At 35.1% G+C, this 25205-nt stretch overlaps 1 protein-coding gene across 1 annotated transcript in view; it reads right to left on the minus strand.

The window, feature by feature from the left end:
* Positions 1 to 25205, minus strand: part of atp11b (ATPase phospholipid transporting 11B) — a 100371-nt gene that overhangs the window by 7951 nt on the left and 67215 nt on the right. The window contains exons 20-29 of the mRNA XM_073844780.1: positions 23749 to 23902; positions 23499 to 23601; positions 23276 to 23421; positions 23126 to 23185; positions 21008 to 21135; positions 19320 to 19458; positions 18564 to 18629; positions 18383 to 18486; positions 15531 to 15696; positions 1043 to 1176 (exon numbers count right to left, since the gene is read on the minus strand). Coding sequence (XP_073700881.1) covers positions 1043 to 1176; positions 15531 to 15696; positions 18383 to 18486; positions 18564 to 18629; positions 19320 to 19458; positions 21008 to 21135; positions 23126 to 23185; positions 23276 to 23421; positions 23499 to 23601; positions 23749 to 23902 — 1200 coding nt within the window. The remainder of the gene's footprint in view (positions 1 to 1042; positions 1177 to 15530; positions 15697 to 18382; positions 18487 to 18563; positions 18630 to 19319; positions 19459 to 21007; positions 21136 to 23125; positions 23186 to 23275; positions 23422 to 23498; positions 23602 to 23748; positions 23903 to 25205) is intronic.

The raw sequence follows: 25205 nt of genomic DNA on the forward strand, positions 1-25205 counted from the left end.
TAGTAATACTCCGGGAGGACACACACACTCTGGCATTCGCCCACACTGAATATGAAACGCTGCATCATGCAATTAGACAGATTGATTTGACTTCCGTAAGGCTTCAAGTTTAACGTAACCCAAAAAGACGAACAAAAACGATTCAAGAATCCTCTTGAAGACTACAGTTAGCAGTGTCTCACTCAATCACGTCGTGGTCCCTTGTCGAGTTTTCTTCGCGGTAAATGAGCCGATCACAGCGGCGGTAGCTGTTGACCACGGCTACCGTTGGCCAGCCAGAGCGGAGGTCTCCTTAAGTACCCTGCGCTTCGATGGCAGTGTTCTAGCAGTTAAACTGGAACAGGAATCTTGTATTCAGCGAGACCAGGTCTCCGTGTACTCATCTCACCACTGCGGAGTAGTTTTCGGAAGCGCACTGCTTCCCAAAGTGCGGATACTGACAGTCAAAACGATTACGCGAAAAGCTGAGGCTTAGGAGTGCATTACGGTCGCATGCCATCACAAACCCCTCCACGGAGAGGTACACAGGCAAGGCAAAGACTAAGACGCAGATTCAAACACTTCGACAGGGATGCAACGTCTCAGAACACGTAATGACAGGATGTTCCACGGATCAAGTCATATAGTCCAATATTCGACGAGCATATACTTGCATAAACTGGCGCTACAAACGCTGCCTTGCTAATAACTGGGGCGTGACGTCTGGGAACGAGGATGACGAGACAGCTTCAGCGATTATGGAGGCACAAGATCTTCAGCAGAGGACATTAATCTGCCACATAGGGAAAGCGACACAAGCAAAGAAGAACACACCTCGAAAAGAGAGACGAAGACAATGAGGACTTTCTAGGTTTCCTGGAGCATCCCAGGCCATGAAGCTCTAGCTAATCTTTGTTACGTTAAAGGCAAATGAATGCACCCGTTTCGCTCTTTAAAATCTACATCTACTGGCGGCCTTCACTCGTCGTGGGCCGCGGGCTCGTCGCGCTCCAGCTTGTAGGAGATGTGTTTACAGCAGAGGCTAGAGAGAGAGAGGTCGCACCTGGTGGCCCGAGCAGGGTCACAGCGGCCCATCATTCGCTCCACCAGCCGGCCCAGCCGTGAGCAGGCGTTTTGCCCCTCTGAGAAACAGCACATGGAGTCCACGCATCCGATGCCCTGGTAGGCCTCAATAAACTGGGAAAAGAAAGGAGAGGTTAGCCACAACACCAAAGAGATGAAACCAAATGGTTCCCAACTAACACATCTGCACTTCTTTGATGTCCACAATGGGCAATGACTAGATGTCTTGATATTTTGTCATATTGGATACTCTTTACATATCAACTTTGAAGGGATGGTTCACCCAAAATGATTTACTCATCCTCAAGCCATCCTAGATGTATATTAGGGATGCACCAAAATGAAAATTGTTGGCCGAAGCTGAACAAAAATAAACACTGGGCCGGGTTTTTGTTTTTTTCCCCCCCATGTATTTTGCCAATTTTTTTCACCATTGCATAAATTAAATAGCCAATATTTGCTTTTTACAGTTTTGTCTTGCTTTTCAAAGAAGAAAATCAATTGCAAAACAACAATTTACATTTTTTTTTAACACTGAACATTTTTAACACGATGCTTCACGATGCCTTAGAAGAACCTTTTTTGTCTAAAGGGTTCCATAAAGAATCTTTAACATCTGAAGAACCTTTCTGTTTCACAAAAGGTTCTTTGTGGAAAAAAGAAGGTTCTTCAGATTATAAAAATGTAAGAAAGAGATGGTTCTTTAAAGAACCTTTGACTGAATGGTTCTTCGTGGAACCAAAAATGGTTCTTCTATGGCATCGCTGTGAAGAACCTTTTAAAGCACTTTTATGTTTAAGAGTGTAGTAGACGTTGTAGCCTACCAACAAAGCACAATTTAACTTACAATTAATAAGTTAGTAAAATAATATTCTTTGGCCATTTTTAAGACCCCCTTCTTGAATCAGGCATGTGTTTTTAAATGTACAAATAAATGCAGCCTTGCTGAGCAAAGGAGAATGTTATAATAAATGTATTAATAGAGCTGTTGTAATGATTGTTATTTACTTGTTCTTACTTTTTAATTTAATTCTACAGAACAACAGTAAAATTACAATACTAACATTGATGAATGTTGACTTTTATTTTAGAGGAAACCTGCAAGACAACCTCAGAACTACTTTTTGCTGACAGCAGCAGATTTATTTTATCTTTCCCCTCACACTTTGGACTTTAAACCCTGGCTAAGGAGCTTGTGCAGAGCTGTCAGAATAAATACACATAACATAACGTTCTGTAGTTTATTTACAAAGGGATTAAAGTTATTGCGCACGAACATTCGGCACATCCCTAACATATATAACTTTCTCTCAGACAAATACAATCAGTTACGTCAAAAAAACGTCCTGGGTCTTCCGAGCTTTATAATGGCAGTGAATGGGTGTTGAAATTTTCAAGTCCAATAAAGTGCATCTATCATCATAAAAAGTGCTCCACATGGCTCTGGGGGGTTAATAAAGGCTTTCTGAAGTGAATCAATGCGTTTGTGTAAGAAAAACATCCAAATTCAAAACTTTACAAGCTGTAATCTCCACCAAAGCTTTGTTTACAGCAAAGGAAATCCAGTCTAGTCTTGGCTTACATAGAAATCCTCTAACATTTTTCTTTACAAATCCTCATTTTGTACATCTAATTAAATTCAGAAGTCCTTTACTACCCCCTGAGAGTCGTGTGGAACACTTTTTTGATGGATGAATTGACTTTTTTGAGCTTCAAATTCTCAACAGCCATTCACTGCCATTATAAAGCTTGCAAGAGCCAGGATATTTTTTCAATGTAACTCTGATTGCTTTCATATTAAAGAAAGTCATATATACAGTTGGTCAAAAGTTTACACCATCCTTTCAGAATCTGAAAAATGTTAATTATTTTGCCAAAAATGCATGTTATTGTTTATTTAGTACTGACCTGACTAAAATATGTCCCATAAAAGATCCTATACATATAGTGCACAAGAGAAAATAGACCCTGTTCAAAGTTTACATATCCTTTGATTTTTAAAACTGTGTTGTTACCTGAATGATCCACAGCTGTGTTTTTTTTTTTTTTGAGTGCCTTGTTTGTCCTGAACAGTTAAACTGTTTGTTCTTCAGAAAAATACTTCAGGTCCAACAAATTCTTTGGGTTTTTCATCTTTTTTTGTGTATTTGAACCTTTTCCAATAAAGACTATGATTTTGAGATCCATATTTTCACACTGGCTATGTTTACATGCAACCAAATAATCAGTTTGTAATCGTATTAATGGCTCAGTCGGACTGAAAAGCCTTCATGTAAACACCTTAAATCGATCCAAATGAGCTGAATTGGAATGAAATTTCTATCGGATTGAAGGGCGTGGTTTATTCCTTTTCTAATATGATTGAGAGTGCAGATTGAAAACCGAAACTGAAAGAACTGCACGTGTGCAATGATGCAGAAATAGCGTAATGACGTACGATGCACGATTTTGTCTTTTGGGAAACATGTATCTTCTGTAGCCTCAGAAGGGCAGTACTAAATGAAAAAAAGATATTTAGGTGAAAAGGGAAAAAATGTACACATCTCCATTCTGATAGAAAGTTTTCATCCCTCAGCTCTTAATGCATTGTGTTTCCTTCTGGAGCATCAGTGAGTGTTTGAACCTTCTGTAATAGTTGCATATGAGTCCCTCAGTTGTCCTCAGTGTGAAAAGATGGATCTCAAAATCATACAGTCATTGTTGAAAAAGGTTCAAATACACAAAAATGTTGGAAAACCAAAGAATTTGTGGGACCTAAAGAACTTTTCTGAGGAAAAGCGGGCAGTTTAACAGTTTAGGACAAACAAGAGACTAATGAACAATTATCACTGAACAAAAAAAAAACACAGCTGTGGATCATTCAGGTAACACAGTATTAAAAATCAAGGGGGTGTAAACTTTTGAACTGGGTAATTACCTAGGATTGCTTGAGGGTGAGTCGATTTTCATTTATGAGTGAACTATTCTTTTTAAAGTGTATTATTCATCCTGTATTTTACAAAAGTACTTCCACAAAACGGTCACCGATTTTTGAAGGGGTTTAAAAGTGCCTCGTTCTTTATTTTGTAATAAACATCTATTGTTGTTTGCAGTCTCCAGTAGTTTGCCGTTTCTTCTCTTCTGTTTAGTTTTCAACTGTGAAACAATGGCATAGGCCAGTGTTAACTAACTAAATAGCGAAGAACAACTAAGGGACATGCACAAACCCATGCAGACTATGTGTTGTTGGAAAAACCAAGTTGAACACGTACAGTAAATTATTTTCTAAACATGTTATAGATTATTTTCATTGTCCATTAGTGTTTTATAGATTGGCTGTTCCAGATACAATGGAGTTTCAGATTTGGCTACATGAAGCCATTCCTCAGTGGCTACGTAACTGGGACCAACGTTTGTAGTTAGTGATAAACTTACACTAACATTAAAAGAAAAATATTCGTTGGGTATTTTTTTCCTTGCAGTAACTTACTTGGAGAACAATGAAGTTTGATTAATTGAATCAGTGCTCAATGAATTGAATGTCAATTCAACAGATTATTTTAGAGAAGTTGGCAAAGGATTCATGGTATTTGTCTTTACTGCTTAAAAAAGTAATAGTACACCAATTTGTACCTAATTTGAGGAAAGGGGCACAAGTTCAAATAAGCTGCATAGGACATCTGGTCATACCAATAATGAGACATATAGCTTAAAAATCATAAGTGCAGTGCATGGTTTTACATTTAAAAGATGAGAGGTCTGAAATGAGAATGAATGACCAAAAAAAAATTAATGCATCAGTGATAAATTATGCCGTCTCTCTGGATTCAACCATCCTTGGCCTTGACAGAAATTATAGCTCTTTAACTCAACACTCAATACTTAATTACAAAGACAAGGCTAAAAACCTGCATGTTAAATTACAGCCTGAGTCTCAGATTCTCAATCAGATGCACTCAAAAACCAACCAAAGAGGAAAACGAGTGCATGCAGCCAGAATCGAGGAAGTCAATTCTTTGATCTCTCTTCTCAGGCAACCTGACTAGGCATTATGCAAACTACCAATATTAAGATCAAATCCCTCCGGACTCACTTCAGCGTGCCTTGCAGAATTAGTCTTGAAACAAATGTGTTTGTTGACTAATGCATAAATGAGGCGTTTAGGTGCATGCACATTTTCTTCTAGCATCTACAAGAACAAGATTGTCTTCCTAGAATCCAGTTGAGACACAAACGCCACAAATGCAGTCCTTGATGTTTGTTGTTAACCTGAGTTTGACCGTGTGCTGGGTTAAAGATTTAGCTGTTACTACATGGACCTTGGCAATTCTGCTAAAAATCAATACTAGCAGAAAGATTAAATGCCGCACGAGTTCAAGCGTGTCCTGTAACTGTAAATAAATAGGCAGCTCAAGCGAAACGTAGAGTTGTAATCAAAAGCAGAACCTGTTCAGTAATTGCCGGAGGCTATGACTAACCGGCAAATGACAAATGACGCTGCTGTCATTTCATCTCGGTTGCAAATAAATGTGCTGGCTATTAATACATCACATTTACCGGTTTAATATCTGTAGAGGTAAGAGTCGCAAACGCTGTTTCATTGAACAGTACACACCTGGTTTAGAAAAACTGCTTTTAAACAGAGCAATTAAACCAAACTGTGATGTGAAACTTAGGTTTTCAGTCAATTAGTGATTTTGTGAGTACTTTAGTGAGTACTGAGTACTTTACGGTGAGTACTGAATATAGAAGTCTTTCCTAAACTCATAATGGTTGAGATAATAACATTTAGGCAATCGAAAATGGCACTATTTTTGCACTCATTTCTTCAATTTATTGGATGAAAATCCAAACACAAGTAATACTTCATTAAATTAATTGATTTTATTTGATTAATCAGATTAAAATCCAAATATAAGTAATATTTTTATTTAAATTATTTGATTTAAATTTATTATTTAAAATTCAATGTCCTCCACTGTTTTAAGAAATGCGCTTTGTCCATAAAAATGCGGTACTTGTGCATTAATTTCTTCGATTAATCGGATTAAAAATCCAAACACAAGTAATATATTAATTGATTTTAATTTAAAATTCAGTGTCCTCCACTATTTTAATAAATGTACTTTGTTCATGGAAATGGCACTACTTTTGCAATCATTTCTTAAATCAATCGGATGAAATCTAATCACAAGTACTATTTTTAAAATTAAATTAACTGATTTTATTCGATTAATCAGATTAAAATCAAACACAAGTAATATTTTTAATTAAATTGATTTAAATTTATTATTTAAAATTCAGTGTCCTCCACTGTTTTAAGAAATGCACTTTGTCCATGGAAATGCAGTACTTGTGCACTAATTTATTCGATTAATCGGATGAAAATCCAAACACAAGTAATATTTTTTATTAAATTCATTTATTTCAATTTATTATTTAAAATTCAGTGTCCTCCACTGTTTTAAGAAATGCGCTTTGTCCATAAAAATGCAGTACTTGTGCATTAATTTTTTCGATTAATCGGATTAAAATCCAAACACAAGTAATGTATTAATTGATTTTGATTTATTTAAAATTCAGTGTCCTCCACTATTTTAATAAATGTGCTTTGTTCATGGAAATGGCACTACTTTTGCAATCATTTCTTAAATTAATCGGATGAAATCTAATCACAAGTACTATTTCTTAATTAAATTAATTGATTTTATTCGATTAATCGGATTAAAATCAAACAAGTAATATTTTTAATTAAATTAATTGATTTTAATTTATTATTTAAAATTAGGTGTCCTCCACTGTTTTAAGAAATACACTTTGTCCATGAAAATGCAGTACTTGTGCACTAATTTCTTCGATTAATCGGATGAAAATCTAATCAAAAGTAAATTTTTTTAAATTAAAATAATTGATTTTATTCAATTAATCGGATGAAAATCTAATCAAAAGTACATTTTTTTAAATTAAAATAATTGATATTCAATTAATCGGATGAAAATCCAAACACAGGTAATATTTTTTTTATTAAATTGGCATTAATTGGATTTGTATCCGATTAATCAAATAAATGAGTGCACAAGTACTGCAATTTCATGGACATAGCACATTTCTTAAAAAAGTGGAGGACACCGAATTTTAAATAAATTAAAATCAATTAATTTAATTAAAAATATTACTTATGTTTGGATTTTAATCCGATTAATTGAATAATATCAATTGATTTAACACAAATATTACTTATGTTTGGATTTTCATCCGATTAATCGAAGAAATGAGTGCACAAGTACTGCAATTTCATGGACAAAGCACATTTCTTAAAATATTGGAGGAGACTGAATTTTAAATAATAAATTAAAATCAATTAAATAAAAAATATGAATTACATTTGGATTTTTATTCGATTAATCGAGTAAATAATCTACAGATCAATCGATAAAAAAAAAAAAAAAAAAGTGTTAGTTTGCAGCCCTGACCTGCATTTTATTCAAGTTTAATTAGTCATTAATTCAGCTGTAGAATGCAGCCGTCACTTGTGTAATAAAAACCATGCATTTACGCAAGAGTGGCGTGACAACCATAGTTGCCTGCAATGTGTACATGGCCATAAAATGACAAAAACATGCTATTATTTTATAAACAAAGAGCAGCAGCATAAGCCATTAGTGAATCACACAGCTGTCAGTAGCTGTTCATTCATGATGAGAAAAAGAGCAGCTCATTCAATCAATGATTTATGAAGTCAATGAAAACACAAATGTCTGTCACATTAAATACAAACACGGTGTCAGGGATGAAGATTACTATGAGAGAACAATAAATGAGGATGATTAAGAAAACATGCAGACACATAAGGCACTTGAGGCGGAGATTCGATTAGACCAGCAGAGTCTCCAGCGAATGGATGAAACAGATATAAGACTCATGCCACTCAGAGCAGCCCTCGCTCCTGGTTACATCGTGGGGAGAGCTAGCGTCACGTGACGGGATGACTGGGTCATGGCGGTCACATACTGTACACACACAGACGGAGGCCTGATGGGGGCCGAGTACTACCTAGGGGAAGGGTGGGGCTGCACCAGAGGTGGAGGAAAAGCAGCTATCAGTGGCCGATTGTCCTCCCCTCTGCTCCCGATTTCAGCAGAGTCATATTCTGAGCTGACTGAAACCTTATCCGCTTCCATCTGGAAGGACAAAAGAGCGCGGTAAGTCTCCCAAACGGATGAAAACAGAAGGAAGGTGAACAAGCACGAAACTGCCCCATGTCCACTGCGAGAAAACATTTGAAGGCTCTGTTCCAAAACCTAGTGAGCTGCCTACGTAGACAGCTTTTTAAGGCACCATGGACTTGTCGACGTGAAGTCTGTTTCAAAAGGTGAAGAAGCATTTGGCCAAATTGAGGCAGAATTCGTGAACTCATTCATCAGGGCTCTACAGTGCAACCATTCCAGTTGCATTTTTGTTGATTGAACTTAAAGTTTATAAATGAGATTGATTTAACAGAACAGTTAAATAAACAAGAAGATAATATTAAGTGACTAACAGTAGCTGCGTTTCTATTACAGATTTGCACAAAACTTTGGTGATATTTTATAAATGTTGATTAAAATTTATTGCGAGATGACGGCGTTTCCATTAACCGTTGTTACGAGACTGAAACGAAATTTCTTCCTCTTGCGATAAGTCATGGCAATGGATTTTGGCTATATTTAATCGAATGTGACCTGTAAATGCAAAAAAAAAAAAAAAAAAAAAACGCTTCCATTGCTATTTTGCGAAATACTCCTTTTTCGAATTGCCAAAAAAAACCCATCTCATGTGAGCGTAAAAACTTTTTTGCGATATATGGGAGTTTTTGCGCAATTGACGCGTTTCCATTAGGCATACTTTCAATTCGTAATATGCGCTATTAAAGGATTATGGAAACGCAGCTACAGTAGCCGCATTTCCATTACAGATTTGCGCAAAACTTTGGCACTATTTTATAAATGTTGATTTAAAAGTATTGCGAAATGACGGCGTTTCCATTCACCGATGTTATGCGACTGAAACGTATTTTTTTTCTCACTATAAGTCATGACAAAGGATTTTTGTGGGATTTTGTCTATATTTAATCAAATGTGACCTGTAAAAACGAAAAAAAATAAATAAATAAATTCCATTGCTGTTTTGCGAAATATTTCTTTTTTTTAATTGCCTGAAAAACCACCTCATGCGAGCGTAAAAACTTTTTTGCGATATATGGGAGTTTTTGCGCAATTGGCGCATTTCCATTAGGCGTATTTTCAATTTGCAATTTGCGCAATTAAAGGATAATGGAAAAGCAGCTACAGTAGGTGTATTTCCATTACAAATTTGCGCAAAACTTTGGCAATATTTTATAAACGTTGATTAAAAACTATTGCAAAATGATTATTGCGTTTCCATTAACCGATGTTACGAGACTGAAATGTAATTTTTTTCCTCTCGCGATAAGTAATGACACTGGATTTTTGTGGGATTTTGGCTATATTTAATCGAATGTGACCTGTAAATGCGAAAAAAAAAGCCATTATTCCATTGCTGTTTTGCAAAAAAAAAAAAAAAAAACACCTCATGTGAGCATAACATTTTTTGTGAGATATATGGGTGTTTTTGTGCAATTGACGCGTTTCCATTAGGCGTATATTCAATTCGCCATTTCAATTTGCGCAATTAAAGGGTAATGAAAACGCAGCTACAGTAGGCGAGTTTCCATTACAGATTTGCACAAAACTTTGGCGCTATATTATAAATGTCGATTAAAAAGTATTGTAAATTGACGGCGTTTCCATTAACTGATGTTATGCGACTGAAACTTAATATTTTCCTCTCGCGATAAGTCATGGCAATGGATTTTAGTGAGATTTTGGCTATATTTAATCAAATGTGACCTGTAAATGCGAAAAAAAAAAAAAAAAAAGATATATGGGAGTTTTTGTGCAATTGACGTGTTTCCATTAGGCGTGTTTTCAGTTTGCAATTTCAATTTGTGCAATTAAAGGGTAACGAAAACGCAACTACAGTAGCCGCTTTTCCATAACAGATTTGCACAAAACTTTGGTGCTATTTTATAAATGTCGATTAAAAAGTTTTGCGAAATTATATTTCATATTTTATATTTATATTATATTTCCATTAACCGAAACTGAAAAGTAATTTTTTCCTCTCGCGATAAGTCATGGCAACGTATTTTTGTGGTATTTTGGCTATATTTAATCAAATGTGACCTGTAAATGTGAAAAAAAGTTTCCATTGCTGTTCGAATTGCCTGAAAAACCACCTCATGCGAGTGTAAAAACTTAATTTTGTTAATACTGATTTCATTTGATTGGTAACTTGGTTGGTTCTTATTCAGTTGTTTTAATTAGAAATTTTAAAAAGCTTATAAAATCTAAAGACAACATATTTTTAATTAAGTTAGAAAAATGCCATTACAAAGGTAAAAACAAAATTGCCCTGTAAATCACTTTAAGGAGTCAAATATCACTTCATAATGGGAAGGCTAATTTTTGATAAAATCTTTTGATTATTTATTACAAGGTGCTCCTGAAATTTTGACTGTGCACCTAAACTTTTTAAGTTAGGTGCCTAAAAAGTATATAACTTTTGCAAAACTTTCATATTTTCAAATTTTGAAATATTTATTTTATATATGCAGAAATGCATTTTCTTTACAGTAAATTTAAACTTATATAACTTTTTGATACTTTCATATTTTGAAATATCCACTTTTGCAAAAGACAATACAGATTATTGTAATTGCGATGCAGAATGTCTTAAAAAAAAAGGGTCCAACCTTAGGTCTGTATTCCAAAGCGTTCATAAATTATAACATTTTAAGTCTGGATAGTGCACTTTCACGTCTACGGGGTGTGACACTTAAGGGGTTAAACAAACCTGGGTTTTCAATAAGAGCTCTAGTGTGAAACAAGCTTTTAAATGCTTTAAAGAAACCTAACCATAAGACAAAATGTCACAAACATGAGGCCTCATCACAAAAAAAGAACAGAAAACTGAATACAACCTTTCTTTAAACTCTTGAACTCAACAATGGTTGACATAACACTATTTTGGCAGCTTGTGGGTGTAAACCAAACACAGTGAGGCCAACAGATTGGATAAAGAACACTAAAATGACAATATTGTGAACGGGAAGTAGACAGGAAAACAGGTCACTAGGTTTTGGAACAAAGCGAAGAAATAGAAACATTTAGAAGCCCAACATCAGAGAACTCAGATTTTCAAATTCAGATTTTAAGTCTCGCTGGAGCTGGACTGGAGATCATTTTCGCTGCTCGTTGGTAGAGACTAAAAAAAACAAAAAAACAATCATTTTGGGAACATGCAGTCCAGGTAAACATTTTTTTTTTTTTTCCAGAGAAGAAGCTACAAAAAGCATCTATTAATGGGGCTGTGAGCTCAAGCCCATGCTGTATGAGAACGCATCTCCAAACACGGCCAGGACTGCTTTCAATCTGACCTACACAATCATGCACTTGCAGGAGTGGGTTACGCATGCATGCTGTTAAAGCTTGTGAGTTGTTTATTTCGCTCCTCCCCCTCTGTTAGTTTATTTTGTTTCCTCTGCATGCAGTGTGAGAGTGTCTCTCCTACTCTACCTAATCTTGCCCAGCTGATTCTTGGCTCTGGACAGAGGCTGAAGTGCGATGAAGTCGTCACCTATAGCCACGCGGTTGGTGTACATCTACAGAACACACAGAGGGTCAAGTAAAGAGAAGGAAAAGTGCAGTTATACACACTCCCACACACGGTACACCACCACCACCACACACACATTCAGAAATGACAGAGACAGGAAACAGGAAACAAGCAGCGGACGCAGAGAGAATGCACTTCGACACTATCGGGTGTCATCCGCAGGGCAGGGTGTGCTGACGCCACAGAACCATACTGCAGCAACTTCAGTTACGCCTCACTTGGGTATGTGGAAATAAATGTGGATATATGGATTCAATGTGTACAAAAGGAGGAAAGTAAGCGTTTTAACTCTTTTTTTTTTTTTGGAGCTGACAGCTTTGTGTTTGAATCCCAGCTATCATCCTCAATTTTTTTATTACCTATCCATTATTCTATCCACATAAAAGCAAAAATGGCCCAACCCCCCCCAAATATTCCCATGTTGGCAAGCTAACATTTGCTGGCGAATTGTATTCTTTTGTCAACAAATCTTAGTATTTCACTCAACTATTATAGTCCTATGCAAAACAGTATCCTAAAATTAACTACAAACTATAAACAATAAACAGTCCACACAGATTTGCGAAAAGAACAAAAAAAAAAACAAAAAAAAAAACTGTATTATTCATGCCAGGCCAGTAGGTGGCGATATCTCAAATTCATGTTTTTTTTGTAGTTCACACAAAGATGATAACAGTATTTTTAAAAACGTCCACTCTGAAACCCGCTTTCAAATGCATTCTCAGGCCCCCAAAACGCCATTGTTGTATAAATGAATGGCCACAGTTCAGTTTTTTTAGTTGAAAATGGTGTTAAGAGTTAACTCTGGCCAAAACAAAGAGTTTTTCTTAGTGTGTTTCGTTAGATCAAAAAAGCTTGTTTCTATAAAATTTGCACTGGCTATTAAACACCATCAGGCCACCATTGGTTCATGATAATGGCATAATAAGCTGCTTTTGCACTGTGTAGTTCTAGGAACATCTGGCCGTTTTCCTGGTTACATTCGCACCGGCAATAAAAAAAATATCTAAATATTGAGATATTGCCTTTAAAAATGTCCAAATGAAGCTCTTAGCAATGCATATTATTAATCAAAAAATAAGTTTTGATGTATTTACGGTGGGTAATTTACAAAATATCTCCATGGAACGTGAGCTTAACTTGCATAAAAAAGAAAAATCTATAATTTTGACCAATACAATGTATTGTTGGCTATTGCTACAAATATACCTGCGCTACTTATGAATGGTTTTGTGTTCAATTAATTGATGAAAAATGCAACTAGAATTGCCTGTGACAGACTGTTATAGTGTCTTTTGTAACTGGTAGTGAGCTGTTACTCCAGGGTACATACAGAAATCATAGAGGTAAATTTAATACTTTAAGGCCTTTTTAAGACCCTTTCAATACATTTTAAGACCTCATCGCCACTGCTACTTATGAATGGTTGTGTTCAATTAATTGATGAAAAATGAAACTAGAATTGCCTGTGACAGACTGTTACAGTGACTTTTGTAACTGGTAGAGAGCTGTTACTTCAGGGTACTCACAGGTATCATGGGAGTTAAATTTAATACTGTAATACCTGTTTAAGACCCTTTCCATACATTTCAAGACCTCATCGCCACTGCTACTTATGAATGGTTTTGTGTTCAATTAATTGATGAAAAATGCAACTAGAATTGCCTGTGACAGACTGTTATAGTGTCTTTTGTAACTGGTAGTGAGCTGTTACTCCAGGGTACATACAGAAATCATAGAGGTAAATTTAATACTTTAAGGCCTTTTTAAGACCCTTTCAATACATTTTAGGACCTCATCGCCACTGCTACTTATGAATGGTTTTGTGTTCAATTAATTGATGAAAAATGCAACTAAAATTGACTGTTACGGTTTCATTTGTAACTGGTAGTGAGCTGTTACTCCTGGGTATATACCGGAATCATGGAGTTAAAAGTAATACTTTAAGGCCTTTTTAAGACCCTTTCAATACATTTTAAGACCTCATCACCACTACTACTTATGGTTTTGTGTTCAATTAATTGATGAAAAATGCAACTACAATTGCCTGTGACAGACTGTTATAGTGTCTTTTGTAACTGGTAGTGAGCTGTTACTCCAGGGTACATACAGGAATCATGGAGTTAAATGTAATATTTTAAGACCTTTTTAAGACCCTTTGCATGCATTTCAAGACCTCATCACCACTGCTACATATGAATAACTTTGTGTTTAATTAATTGATGAAAAATGCAACTAGAATTGCCTGTGACAGACTGTTATAGTGTCTTTTGTAACTGGGAGTGAGCTGTTACTCCAGGGTACATACAGAAATCATAGAGGTAAATTTAATACTTTAAGGCCTTTTTAAGACCCTTTCCATACATTTCAAGACCTCATTGCCACTGCTACTTATGAATGGTTTTGTGTTCAATTAATTGATGAAAAATGCAACTAGAATTGCCTGTGACAGACTGTTACAGTTTCTTTGTAACTGATAGTGAGCTGTTACTCCTGGGTATATATACAGGAATCACGGAGTTAAATGTAATACTTTAAGGCCTTTTTAAGACCCTTTCAATACATTTCAAGACCTCATTGCCATGGCTACTTATGAATGGTTTTGTGTTCAATTAATTGATGAAAAATGCAACTAGAATTGCCTGTGACAGACTGTTACAGTTTCTTTGTAACTGATAGTGAGCTGTTACTCCTGGGTATATATACAGGAATCACGGAGTTAAATGTAATACTTTAAGGCCTTTTTAAGACCCTTTCAATACATTTTAAGACCTCATCGCCACTGCTACTTATGAATGGTTTTGTGTTCAATTAATTGATGAAAAATGAAACTAGAATTGCCTGTGACAGACTGTTACAGTGACTTTTGTAACTGGTAGAGAGCTGTTACTTCAGGGTACTCACAGGTATCATGGGAGTTAAATTTAATACTGTAATACCTGTTTAAGACCCTTTCCATACATTTCAAGACCTCATCGCCACTGCTACTTATGAATGGTTTTGTGTTCAATTAATTGATGAAAAATGCAACTAGAATTGCCTGTGACAGACTGTTATAGTGTCTTTTGTAACTGGTAGTGAGCTGTTACTCCAGGGTACATACAGAAATCATAGAGGTAAATTTAATACTTTAAGGCCTTTTTAAGACCCTTTCCATACATTTTAAGACCTCATCGCCATTGCTTCTTATGAATGGTTTTGTGTTCAATTAATTGATGAAAAATGCAACTAAAATTGACTGTTACGGTTTCTTTTGTAACTGATAGTGAGCTGTTACTCCTGGGTATATACAGGAATCACGGAGTTAAATGTAATAATTTAAAACCTTTTTAAGACCCTTTCCATACATTTTAAGACCTCATCACCACTACTACTTATGAACGGTTTTGTGTTCAATTAAATCAAATACCTGTTCAAACAAATACCTGTATCAATAGGAAGTAACCACTAAGATAAGCAAGCAAGCGTGACGCTACAACCTGCCACTATTAATTTTCATAATTCAACCAGACAAGATGCACCGCATTGCGAGTCCAGACATAATAGGTGTCCGCTGCGGAGGATTTTTAATAGTGGGATGAATGCTGAGTGACTTTGTGAGTGAGTTTAAGCGAAGGTGAGAAGTCATGCGGTGACGTGAGCCACATGCTGTATTACTTTATCAGTGTTATCTTTATAAGCATAAATTACATACGTGACACACAAACTCTCAGTCCATCTCTATTAGAGCTTGAGCGTCAATCAGAGCTCACCTGAGATTTCTGCGTGCTGGTCGGCTGCAGGTGCCTGTAAAAGACTTTCTTGATGACATCAGGGAACAGGCAGGTGATGACGATGATGATGATGGCAAACCAGGCAGAGCCGCTGGACAGCAGCTGAACGAAGACGAAGTACATGTCCTGCGTGTGAAGAAATGGCCTAGCGGAGGGGAAAACTTCAATTAGACCGCAATTAGTTGAAATCAACAAGCGTTTGATAATGCTGTCAAATAGCCAACTAATGAGCAAATGGGCAACAGTTTCAGAGCCAGAGCCAAATATTGAGCGCAGGATCTTGACTGTATTCCAGAGGATGCGGCTACTGGACATGTAAGACCAGATCAAAGAGAAAACTCTTATTATCAGCAAAACGACAATTCAATACAAACTATTCAGAATGGAAAATATCCAATTTAGACATTGTTCTTCTTGATTTGCACTTTTTCCACACAGAACTTGCATCTTGACAATTTATTAACCTTATTTTAACCAGTGACTTGTGTCATTTTTAATTACTTGGAAAAGATTTGGGAAAAAAAAAAAAAAAAAATCAAGATTTTAGAGTATGATTACAAAAATGTCAATTTTTCATTAATGTCAATTAATATCAGTGTATCAAAAACAAAAAGTTGCAAAAAATTATTTCAAAAGTATTAATTATATTAATAAAAAAACTCTATTATATTAATTAAATAACATTTAAATATGTTTTGTTATTTTGCCTTAATTGTTTAGATTTCTATTATCTTCTTGTCGATCCACCAGTTCATATTTACAACTCTGCGTGTTTGCAGTGTAAAAACCTTGGTTGATTTTCACTTTGGCCTGAACAAAAACAGCGGACGGCCTTATCGGAAATGCAAATTCATTCTCTGACAGCAGGTGGCGCTTTCGTAATGGCAGAAATATTGCAGTTTTCCTGGTAGCTGCAATTTTAAGACCTCCTGAAATCATAATTAAGACTTTCCTGCAATTTTAAGACCTCTTGTAATCATAATTAAGAATTTCTTGTACCATTAACTGCAATTTTAAAACCTCTTGAAATCATAATTAAGAATTTCTTGTACCATTAACTGCAATTTTAAAACCTCTTGAAATCATAATTAAGACTTTCTTGTACCATTAACTGCAATTTTAAAACCTCTTGAAATCATAATTAAGACTTTCTTGTACCATTAACTGCAATTTTAAGACCTCTTGAAATCATAATTAAGACTTTCTTGTACCAGTAACTGCAATTTTAAGACCTCTTAAAATCATAATTAAGACTTTCTTGTACCATTAACTGCAATTTTAAGACCTCTTGAAATCATAATTAAGACTTTCTTGTACCATTAACTGCAATTTTAAGACCTCTTGAAATCTTAATTAAGACTTTCTTGTACCAGTAACTGCAATTTTAAGACCTCTTAAAATCATAATTAAGACTTTATTGTACCATTAACTGCAATTTTAAGACCTCTTAAAATCATAATTAAGACTTTATTGTACCATTAACTGCAATTTTAAGACCTCTTGAAATCATAATTAAGACTTTCTTGTACCATTAACTGCAATTTTAAGACCTCTTGAAATCTTAATTAAGACTCTTGTACAATTAACTGCAATTTTAAGACCTCTTGAAATCTTAATTAAGACTCTTGTACAATTAACTGCAATTTTAAGACCTCTTGAAATCATAATTAAGACTTTCTTGTACCAGTAACTGCAATTTTAAGACCTCTTAAAATCATAATTAAGACTTTATTGTACCATTAACTGCAATTTTAAGACCTCTTGAAATCATAATTAAGACTTTCTTGTACCATTAACTGCAATTTTAAGACCTCTTGAAATCTTAATTAAGACTCTTGTACAATTAACTGCAATTTTAAGACCTCTTGAAATCTTAATTAAGACTCTTGTACAATTAACTGCAATTTTAAGACCTCTTGAAATCTTAATTAAGACTTTCTTGTACCATTAACGGCAATTTTAAGACCTCTTGAAATCATAATTAAGACTTCCTTGTACCATTAACTGCAATTTTAAGACCTCTTGAAATCATAATTAAGACTTTCTTGTAGCATTAACTGCAATTTTAAGACCTCTTGAAATCATAATTAAGACTTTCTTGTACCATTAACTGCAATTTTAAGACCTCTAGAAATCTTAATTAAGACTTTCTTGTACCATTAACTGCAATTTTAAGACCTCTTGAAATCATAATTAAGACTTTCTTGTAGCATTAACTGCAATTTTAAGACCTCTTTAAATCATAATTAAGACTATCCTGCAATTTTAAGACCTCTTGAAATCATAATTAAGACTTTCTTGTACCATTAACTGCAATTTTAAGACCTCTTGAAATCTTAATTAAGACTTTATTGTACCATTAACTGCAATTTTAAGACCTCTTGAAATCATAATTAAGACTTTCCTGCAACTTTAAGATCTCTAGAAATCATAATTAAGACTTTCTTGTACCATTTAAGACTTTGTATGGCCTTAAATTTGATACAACTACAATTAAGACTTTTTAAGGACCCGCGGAAACCCTGTATATATATATATATATATATATATATATATATATATATATATAGAAAATTTACTGAAACTTTGCAAAGCTGTAACCACATATTAAGGATTGGGGTATATATTCAAGAAAATATTTGTTGACCACTAATCTGAATATTGGAAAAGACCCAAAATGCCTATGGATATGAGGTGGGAAAGCGTTTCTTTAAAGTTGAATTTAAGTTCGAATCAAATTGTAAAAAACAAATAACAAACAAATTCTACCATTATATGAGGAAAACCCAATACACAGAAGGCATTATGGGAAAACACATGCAATACAGTACCAGATGATGCCACCATAAAACAAGGAGAAGATGAAGTAGAAGGCGATGGAGCCCCATGTGACGAAATGATTCATCCACGTCCAGAAATGTGTCTCTAAGGCCAGCTGTGGAAAGAACGGTGCAAATTAAGCTCACGTTTTACTTAAAAACCACACATTGTGTCATATCCACATGAACTCACCTTCAGCGTAACCGTAATGACCATCACAGTGAATACTAAAGTGCCAAACGTCCAGTTTCCAAACATCTGCCAAAAAAGGAAACATCAATGTATGAACATATTTCAACTAAATATCTGGAGGGTTTCAATTCACCCAAAATAAAACATGTCAGAAATATATCAGAGAGCGAATCCGGCTTGTCGGAAGCCATTTGCTGTCATGCAAAGTGCGAGTGAGGGAGTGCGTCCAAATCTTGTCGTAATTGAGAATGGCAGAGTATCAAAAGAATACAGATCAGAGCCGCGACACCAAACCACAGAGACAGCCGCTCATTAGAAAAGACACATGCATCAACTGGAATCCAGTCAACTCTTACCAGTTGCCTGTTAGCTCGCAAAATCTGAGAGCATGCATGGCAGGAAAAGAGAAAGAGAGAAGCAGAAGAAGAGAGAGGATATGGATAAGTAGTAAAAGCCAACGGTACGACACCAAAGTGATAGATAATGCTGTAATTAGTCAGAGGATTGATGCTTTGTGTCTGTAAGCTGGAGTTAAATCAATAGTCACTAAGGCTAAGTAACGGTTATTACCGTCTAACTAAGTGCATTCGTTATCGTAAGCGTTTCTGGCTAAATAATTCAGATAGCATCTCTGAGATCGCTTTGTGGAGGATATCAAAGACTGTCATGCTAGGGAAATAATAGACCTGCCACAGACACACATGAGCTTGAATGACAAGAGAGGAGAACGTGATGAAGAACGAGAGAGACGCTGACCTGTCCGTTTCCCATCAGCGTGGTGTCTTCTCCCATCAGGATGTAGGACCCGAAGAAGAAGACGAAGGCGTGGCAGAAGCCCAAGAAGGTCCAGTACAAAAAGGTTTTGAAGGACAGGAGGGAATTTTTACTGATGTCTCTGATGAAGGGAAAGAATCTGACTTGGTTTTGATTTGTGTAGGAAACGAAACAACAAAACTGGCAACGCTACATTAAAACTGACCGTTTAGTTTGAAAACAGACACGTTTAAGTTGTTTTATTTTTGCAATTGTTAACGTAAAACTATTAAAAATTGTTTAAAATAACTGAAATAAAGATGAAAACAATGAGAAATGTTGAACTGAAAATAAGTTGAATAAGTTAAAGTACTAAACAGTGATATTTAACTATCATTGATATACTATTATAGTTTTTTGTTAATATTTAGTATTAGATCTTATTTTTATATTTTAATTTAAAAGTTTTAGTGAAGTATTTTTGTCATTTTTACTAGATTTAGTTTGTTTTTAAATATGCCTCTATAGGTTTCATCTTTTTTTAAGTTTTAGTTATTGTAGTTCTTCAAGCAATTCAATTTATTTAGGTTTTTAATTTTAGTCTAATTCAGACGATAATTACCAAGGTACTAAATTTACTGCAACTAAAATAAAAATTAATTTAAAACCAACAGAAATATAAAAACAAAAACAACTAATGATAATAGTGACATTACCAACTTTATTTAGTTATTTTATTTTAAAAGACAATTTCCTCAAAAGACAAACACTATTAAAACTATATAAAAAACTATATATATATATGACAATATTTTTTTAAACTTAAAAGACGTTATTTTCGAAACTTCAAACTATTTTTAAAAATTTAAAATGTAACAAATAAATATATACACACACACACACACACACACACACATATATATACATATATATATATATACACACACACACATACACACACACAACAATGTTTTTTGTTTTTTTCAAAACTTAAAATACATTTTTTTTTTCTCCAATGATATGCACTTCATTTAAAAACTCTTTTTGTTCAGAGCCAGGTTTGATTTTTTGCAATTAACAACCCAATTAAAAAAGTAATGGACTTAAAATGTATTTATTTTATTTTAAGTATAGTTCAAGTATACTTACTGGTATAAAAACTGTAATTAAACTTTATTTGGAGTACTACTAGTGCACAATTCACATTTCTTAATATTAAGCCTAAAATAAATGTTACTATTTACGAAGACTGCGTGATCTTTAAATAATATTGGTCTTTAAACGCAAAATATTTAAAGTGTACCTGAAGTATAATTGCAATAGTTACACTTTCAAATATAGTTCAGTATTTGTTTAGTTGGACTTCAGCACTACTTTCACACAATTAAAGTGCATTAAGTGCTAAATTAAAGCATGAAATAAATGCATTTTAAATACCTTTTAGTACTATTTTTACTACTAGGGATATATAATTGCGCTACCGTTCCCCCAAATTATAAATAAATAAATAAAATATAATACAAACTTTGGTAATATTTAAGTGGGGAAAAACAAAACCACAACAATAACAACAACAAAAAATGTAATTTAATTTCTCAGTCCTGTTGACTGCCCTAGAAAAGGTGTGTACTGTTGAGGGGTCTCAGGTAACAGGTTTGGGAACTACAAGAGTTTTTCTCCTGATGTTGTACCTGTAAAGTGCTGGTTTGCTCTGCAGAACATGTGGATGCACCAGCTGCTCAAACAGACTGTATACCAGTATGGGCAAAGAGGTGAAGCAGATATTATACAGCGTCAGATACACGCTGTCATAAAGAGTCTGTGAAGCACAAGACAGCATGTTAAACATTGACGCTAAAAATCAAACAATACTCTGAGAAATCTCACAAAAAGCTCAAACTGAAACCTCCAGATATAACCAACTACTTATTTTCTAAAAGCAAAAAAAAAGGAAAAATCAAAAGACTGCAAAATTAGACAGAACATGCTCAGTATGTAGCCAAAGCAAATAATTATGTGTATTATAATGAGGATAATTCTGTTGCTCAACATGGCAAATTCACTTGAACAGCTTGAACCTGTCGTAAACTTTTTGGCCCTCATGTGAAATTCATAACACCATGGATTTTTACTGAAATAACTGGATTTCACTCGCAGATATTTGATGAACAAGAGAGTCCTAATTGGTCAAACAAATCCATATTTAAAGATATTATGGTCTCTAGATATGGTCCTTTCCACAATGTCAGTCTGTGAAAATTTAAAAAAATTATTTTTCCATTGTTTGTCCACCAGGTGGACATTTTGGGTCACTTTCTGTATAAAATCAGTCCTAGCAACACCAATGTCACGGATTCAATTCCTATACATGGGGAAAAAAGTATAGCTTGAAGTTGCTTTGGATAAAAGCTTCTGACAAATACATAAATGTAAATATAAAATAATATAATTTTATTAGTTGTGTGAAAATTAATGAGTTAACACAGGCGATTAATTTTTTCTTTTACTATAATGGGTTTATGTGAAGTTTGATTAAGATTTATTTAAATTAGAAGGTTTTTTAAAAGTCAAGTAAATCAAGTAATGGCTTTTGGCTATAGTCAATGGTTAAATATTAGAAGAAAAAAAAATCATACCAATTGTTATCTGTGATACTTGCCTTCAGTAATAAAAAGTTGGCATTAAACAAATATTAAAAATATATGTTATGTTGTTTCTAAATTAATTTGAAGATTTAATATGAATGTGTTGCAATTTAAAAGTACAAATAAAAACTTTAACGTTAGGTGGGATTAATTATGATTTATATTTAAGGCGAGACACTGCAGGTGAATAGGGTAAGAAAAAATAACTAATAGTTATCACCTTACTTACCCAGTTGATTGATTACATTGATAACTGCAAAATATTTTTTGTATTGCAAGTTTCTAAAATGTTAAGTTTAAATATGCAAATGATCCATTATTTAATGTAATATGCACTAATTTGCATATCATTTCTAGTACAAAAATCTAAACAATCGATTGAGTCAGTTTCAAAATTCTTTGAATTTAGTTTTTAGACATATTACAGTCAAATTTTGTTACTGCATAATTCAGAAAACACTTTAGAACGGGCAGAAAACACATTTTTTACAGTTCTTTGGGGTATAAAATGTATAAAATCAAGCAAATCATATACGAACAAATCCCTCTGTAAAAACCTTCAGGATATAGACAGGAATAAAAACGTTAAGTTTGGTGTGTGTAAGTGCTACTGAAGTGGAGATTTATGGCTCAGTGTAGAAGAAAAAACTCATTTTGAGGAAACGGCCTTTACAAATATGGATTGTAATTGAAATCTATTGACACAAATAGATAAAGTGCTATAAAAGAAACACTTAACAGTGTCTTTTTTCACTAGTCTGACAAAACACTTTATGAAAAACCAAAAAGCCCAAAATCCCAAACTTGACAGGTGCATGAAAAAAGTATGTTTTTGGCCCTTAACTTAACTAAAAAATGTGCAATTCATTTGTTTTTGTTTTATCGATTAACACTATATTTTATACTTTGGCTTTAGAGTTCAAATCACTAATAGCAATGCTTGGCTTAGTAAAGGTGAGGTCACACGTACCATTGTTTTGTGTATTTTTTGTGACATCCAGTCATTTCAATACAAATTAATGCACATCCGTCACACAAACGTACCATTTTAACCTACAGAAAGTGTTTTGAAAGTGACTTCTTTGAGTTGTGCTTCATACATTGCTCCTTTTTGTTCACAAAATGACATATTTCAGATAAACGATGACTGGAAGAGTCACTTACTTGCTGTGAGAACAAACAGAAGAACTGGTATAAAAACTGGGGAGTGATAAAGCACACATTCTACAAGAAAACAAAACAGAGTGTTATATATAAAATCTTCAGCCACAATCACTCCCAGTCTGAAAGCGGCACAAACGTCTCCCAACGTACCTTGTAGAAAAAGTATTGCACAAGGGTTGCTATTCTAATGTAGTAGAAATGGCCGTGTACAAGCAGCAATTTGGCGAGGAACTTGAACCTCGCGATTGCATAGTCGCTGTTTCTTACGGCTTGCCTTCCTTCTTTGCCCATGATTCCTGTATGGAGTTTCATATGGTTAGCTTAACGCATTTAAATCACGAGCCACATCTGTAAGTTCTCATTCGGCACCTACCGATACCGACGTGAGCCTCCTGGATCATGCTGACGTCGTTGGCTCCATCGCCAATGGCTAAAGTAATAGGCTTCTCAGGAGAAGTCTTCAACAGTCTCACCACCTGCCAAACACACCATAGCTATGAAAACAACAGGCCAGTGTGGGGCGATTCAGCAGAGGCCGGGCATATTACTGTGCGTGACCTCTGGGCTTGCTGGGACAGAGTGAAATGTGAACAGAGGAACACAAGACGGGTAAGGTGACCCACCTTGGCTTTTTGGAGAGGTGCCATTCTGCAGCAGAGAACCGCTGAGCAGTTCTTGCACACCTCCATGAAGAGTTTCTCATGCTCCCGCAGAGCCAGAGACAGACTGGCCCCGTCCACCACCAACCCGTGCTGGATCACATGATCCTCCTTGATCCTGCACAAAAAGCATTAGAGGATAAATAGATGATGTACAAGAGGCATCATTGTGGAAAAAATTATTACTCATCTTTTGTTTACATTTGAACAAAAAGTGGCATGTCCAAAATTATTCATACCCTTCTCAATAATCAATAGAAAAGCCTTTATTGGCTATTACAGCAATCAAACGCTTCCTATAATTGCTGACCAGCTTTTTGCATGTCTCCACTGGTATTTCTGCCCATTCGTCTTTAGCCATTAGCTCCAACTCTTTCAGGTTGGAGGGTCTCCTTGCCATCACCCTGATCTTTAGCTCCTCCACAGATTCTCCATTGGATTTAAGTCAGGACTCTGCAAAACGTTCATGTTTTTGTCTGCTAACCATTTCTTCACCACTTTTGCTGTGTGTTTTGGGTCATTGCTGAAATGTCCACTGGTGCCCAAGGCCAAGTTTCTCTGCAGACTGCCTGATGTTGTTGTTGAGAATTTTGATGTATTGCTCCTTTTTCATGGTGCTGTTTACTGTGATTAGGTTCCCTGGTCCACCGGCTGAAAAACACCCCCAAAACATTAGGTTCCCACCACCATGTTCTCCTTTTTTACGTCAAATGAAGACTACATAAATCAGAAGACCATAAAACAGAAGACCAGAAGTCTTATTCTTTGTCCAGGTGAGCATTTGCAAAGGCCAAGCAGGCGTTTGTGTGCCTTATCTGGAGAAGTGGTTTCCTCCTTGGTCTGCGTCTGTGAAACCCAGCGGTGTGCAGTGTCTATGGACTGTCTGCCTTGAGATGTTGTCACCAGCAGAGCCCAGATTCATCAGGATGGTCTTGGTGGTGATCCTTGGATTCTTTTTACCTCTCTCACTATCCTCCTGGCCAGCACAGGTGTGATTTTTGGCTTCCGACCACGCCCTCTGAGATTTTTCACAGTGCAGAACATCTTGTATTTTTTAATAATACTTTGCACTGTAGCCACTGGAACTTCAAAACATTTAGATATGGTCTTATAGCCCTTTCCTGACTTGTGAGCAGCCACAATGCGCAGCCGCAGGTCCTCAGTGAGCTCCTTTGTCTTAGCCATGACTGTCCACAAACCAACAGCAGAGAGCTTCTGTTTTTCACCTGTTGAGTTGATTAAAACAGCTGTTCCCAATGAATCAGAATTAGAACTGCGTGGACTATTTGGAATGGTATAGAACTTTGGATTTTCCCATTGACTGTGACAGTTTGCAAAGGGTATGAATAATTTTGGACATGGCACTTTTTGTTCAAATGTAAATAAAAGATGAGAAATATTTGTTTCCACAATGATGCCTG

The sequence above is a fragment of the Garra rufa genome, chromosome 7, assembly GCF_049309525.1.
Source record: "Garra rufa chromosome 7, GarRuf1.0, whole genome shotgun sequence".
Lineage (NCBI taxonomy): Eukaryota > Metazoa > Chordata > Actinopteri > Cypriniformes > Cyprinidae > Garra > Garra rufa.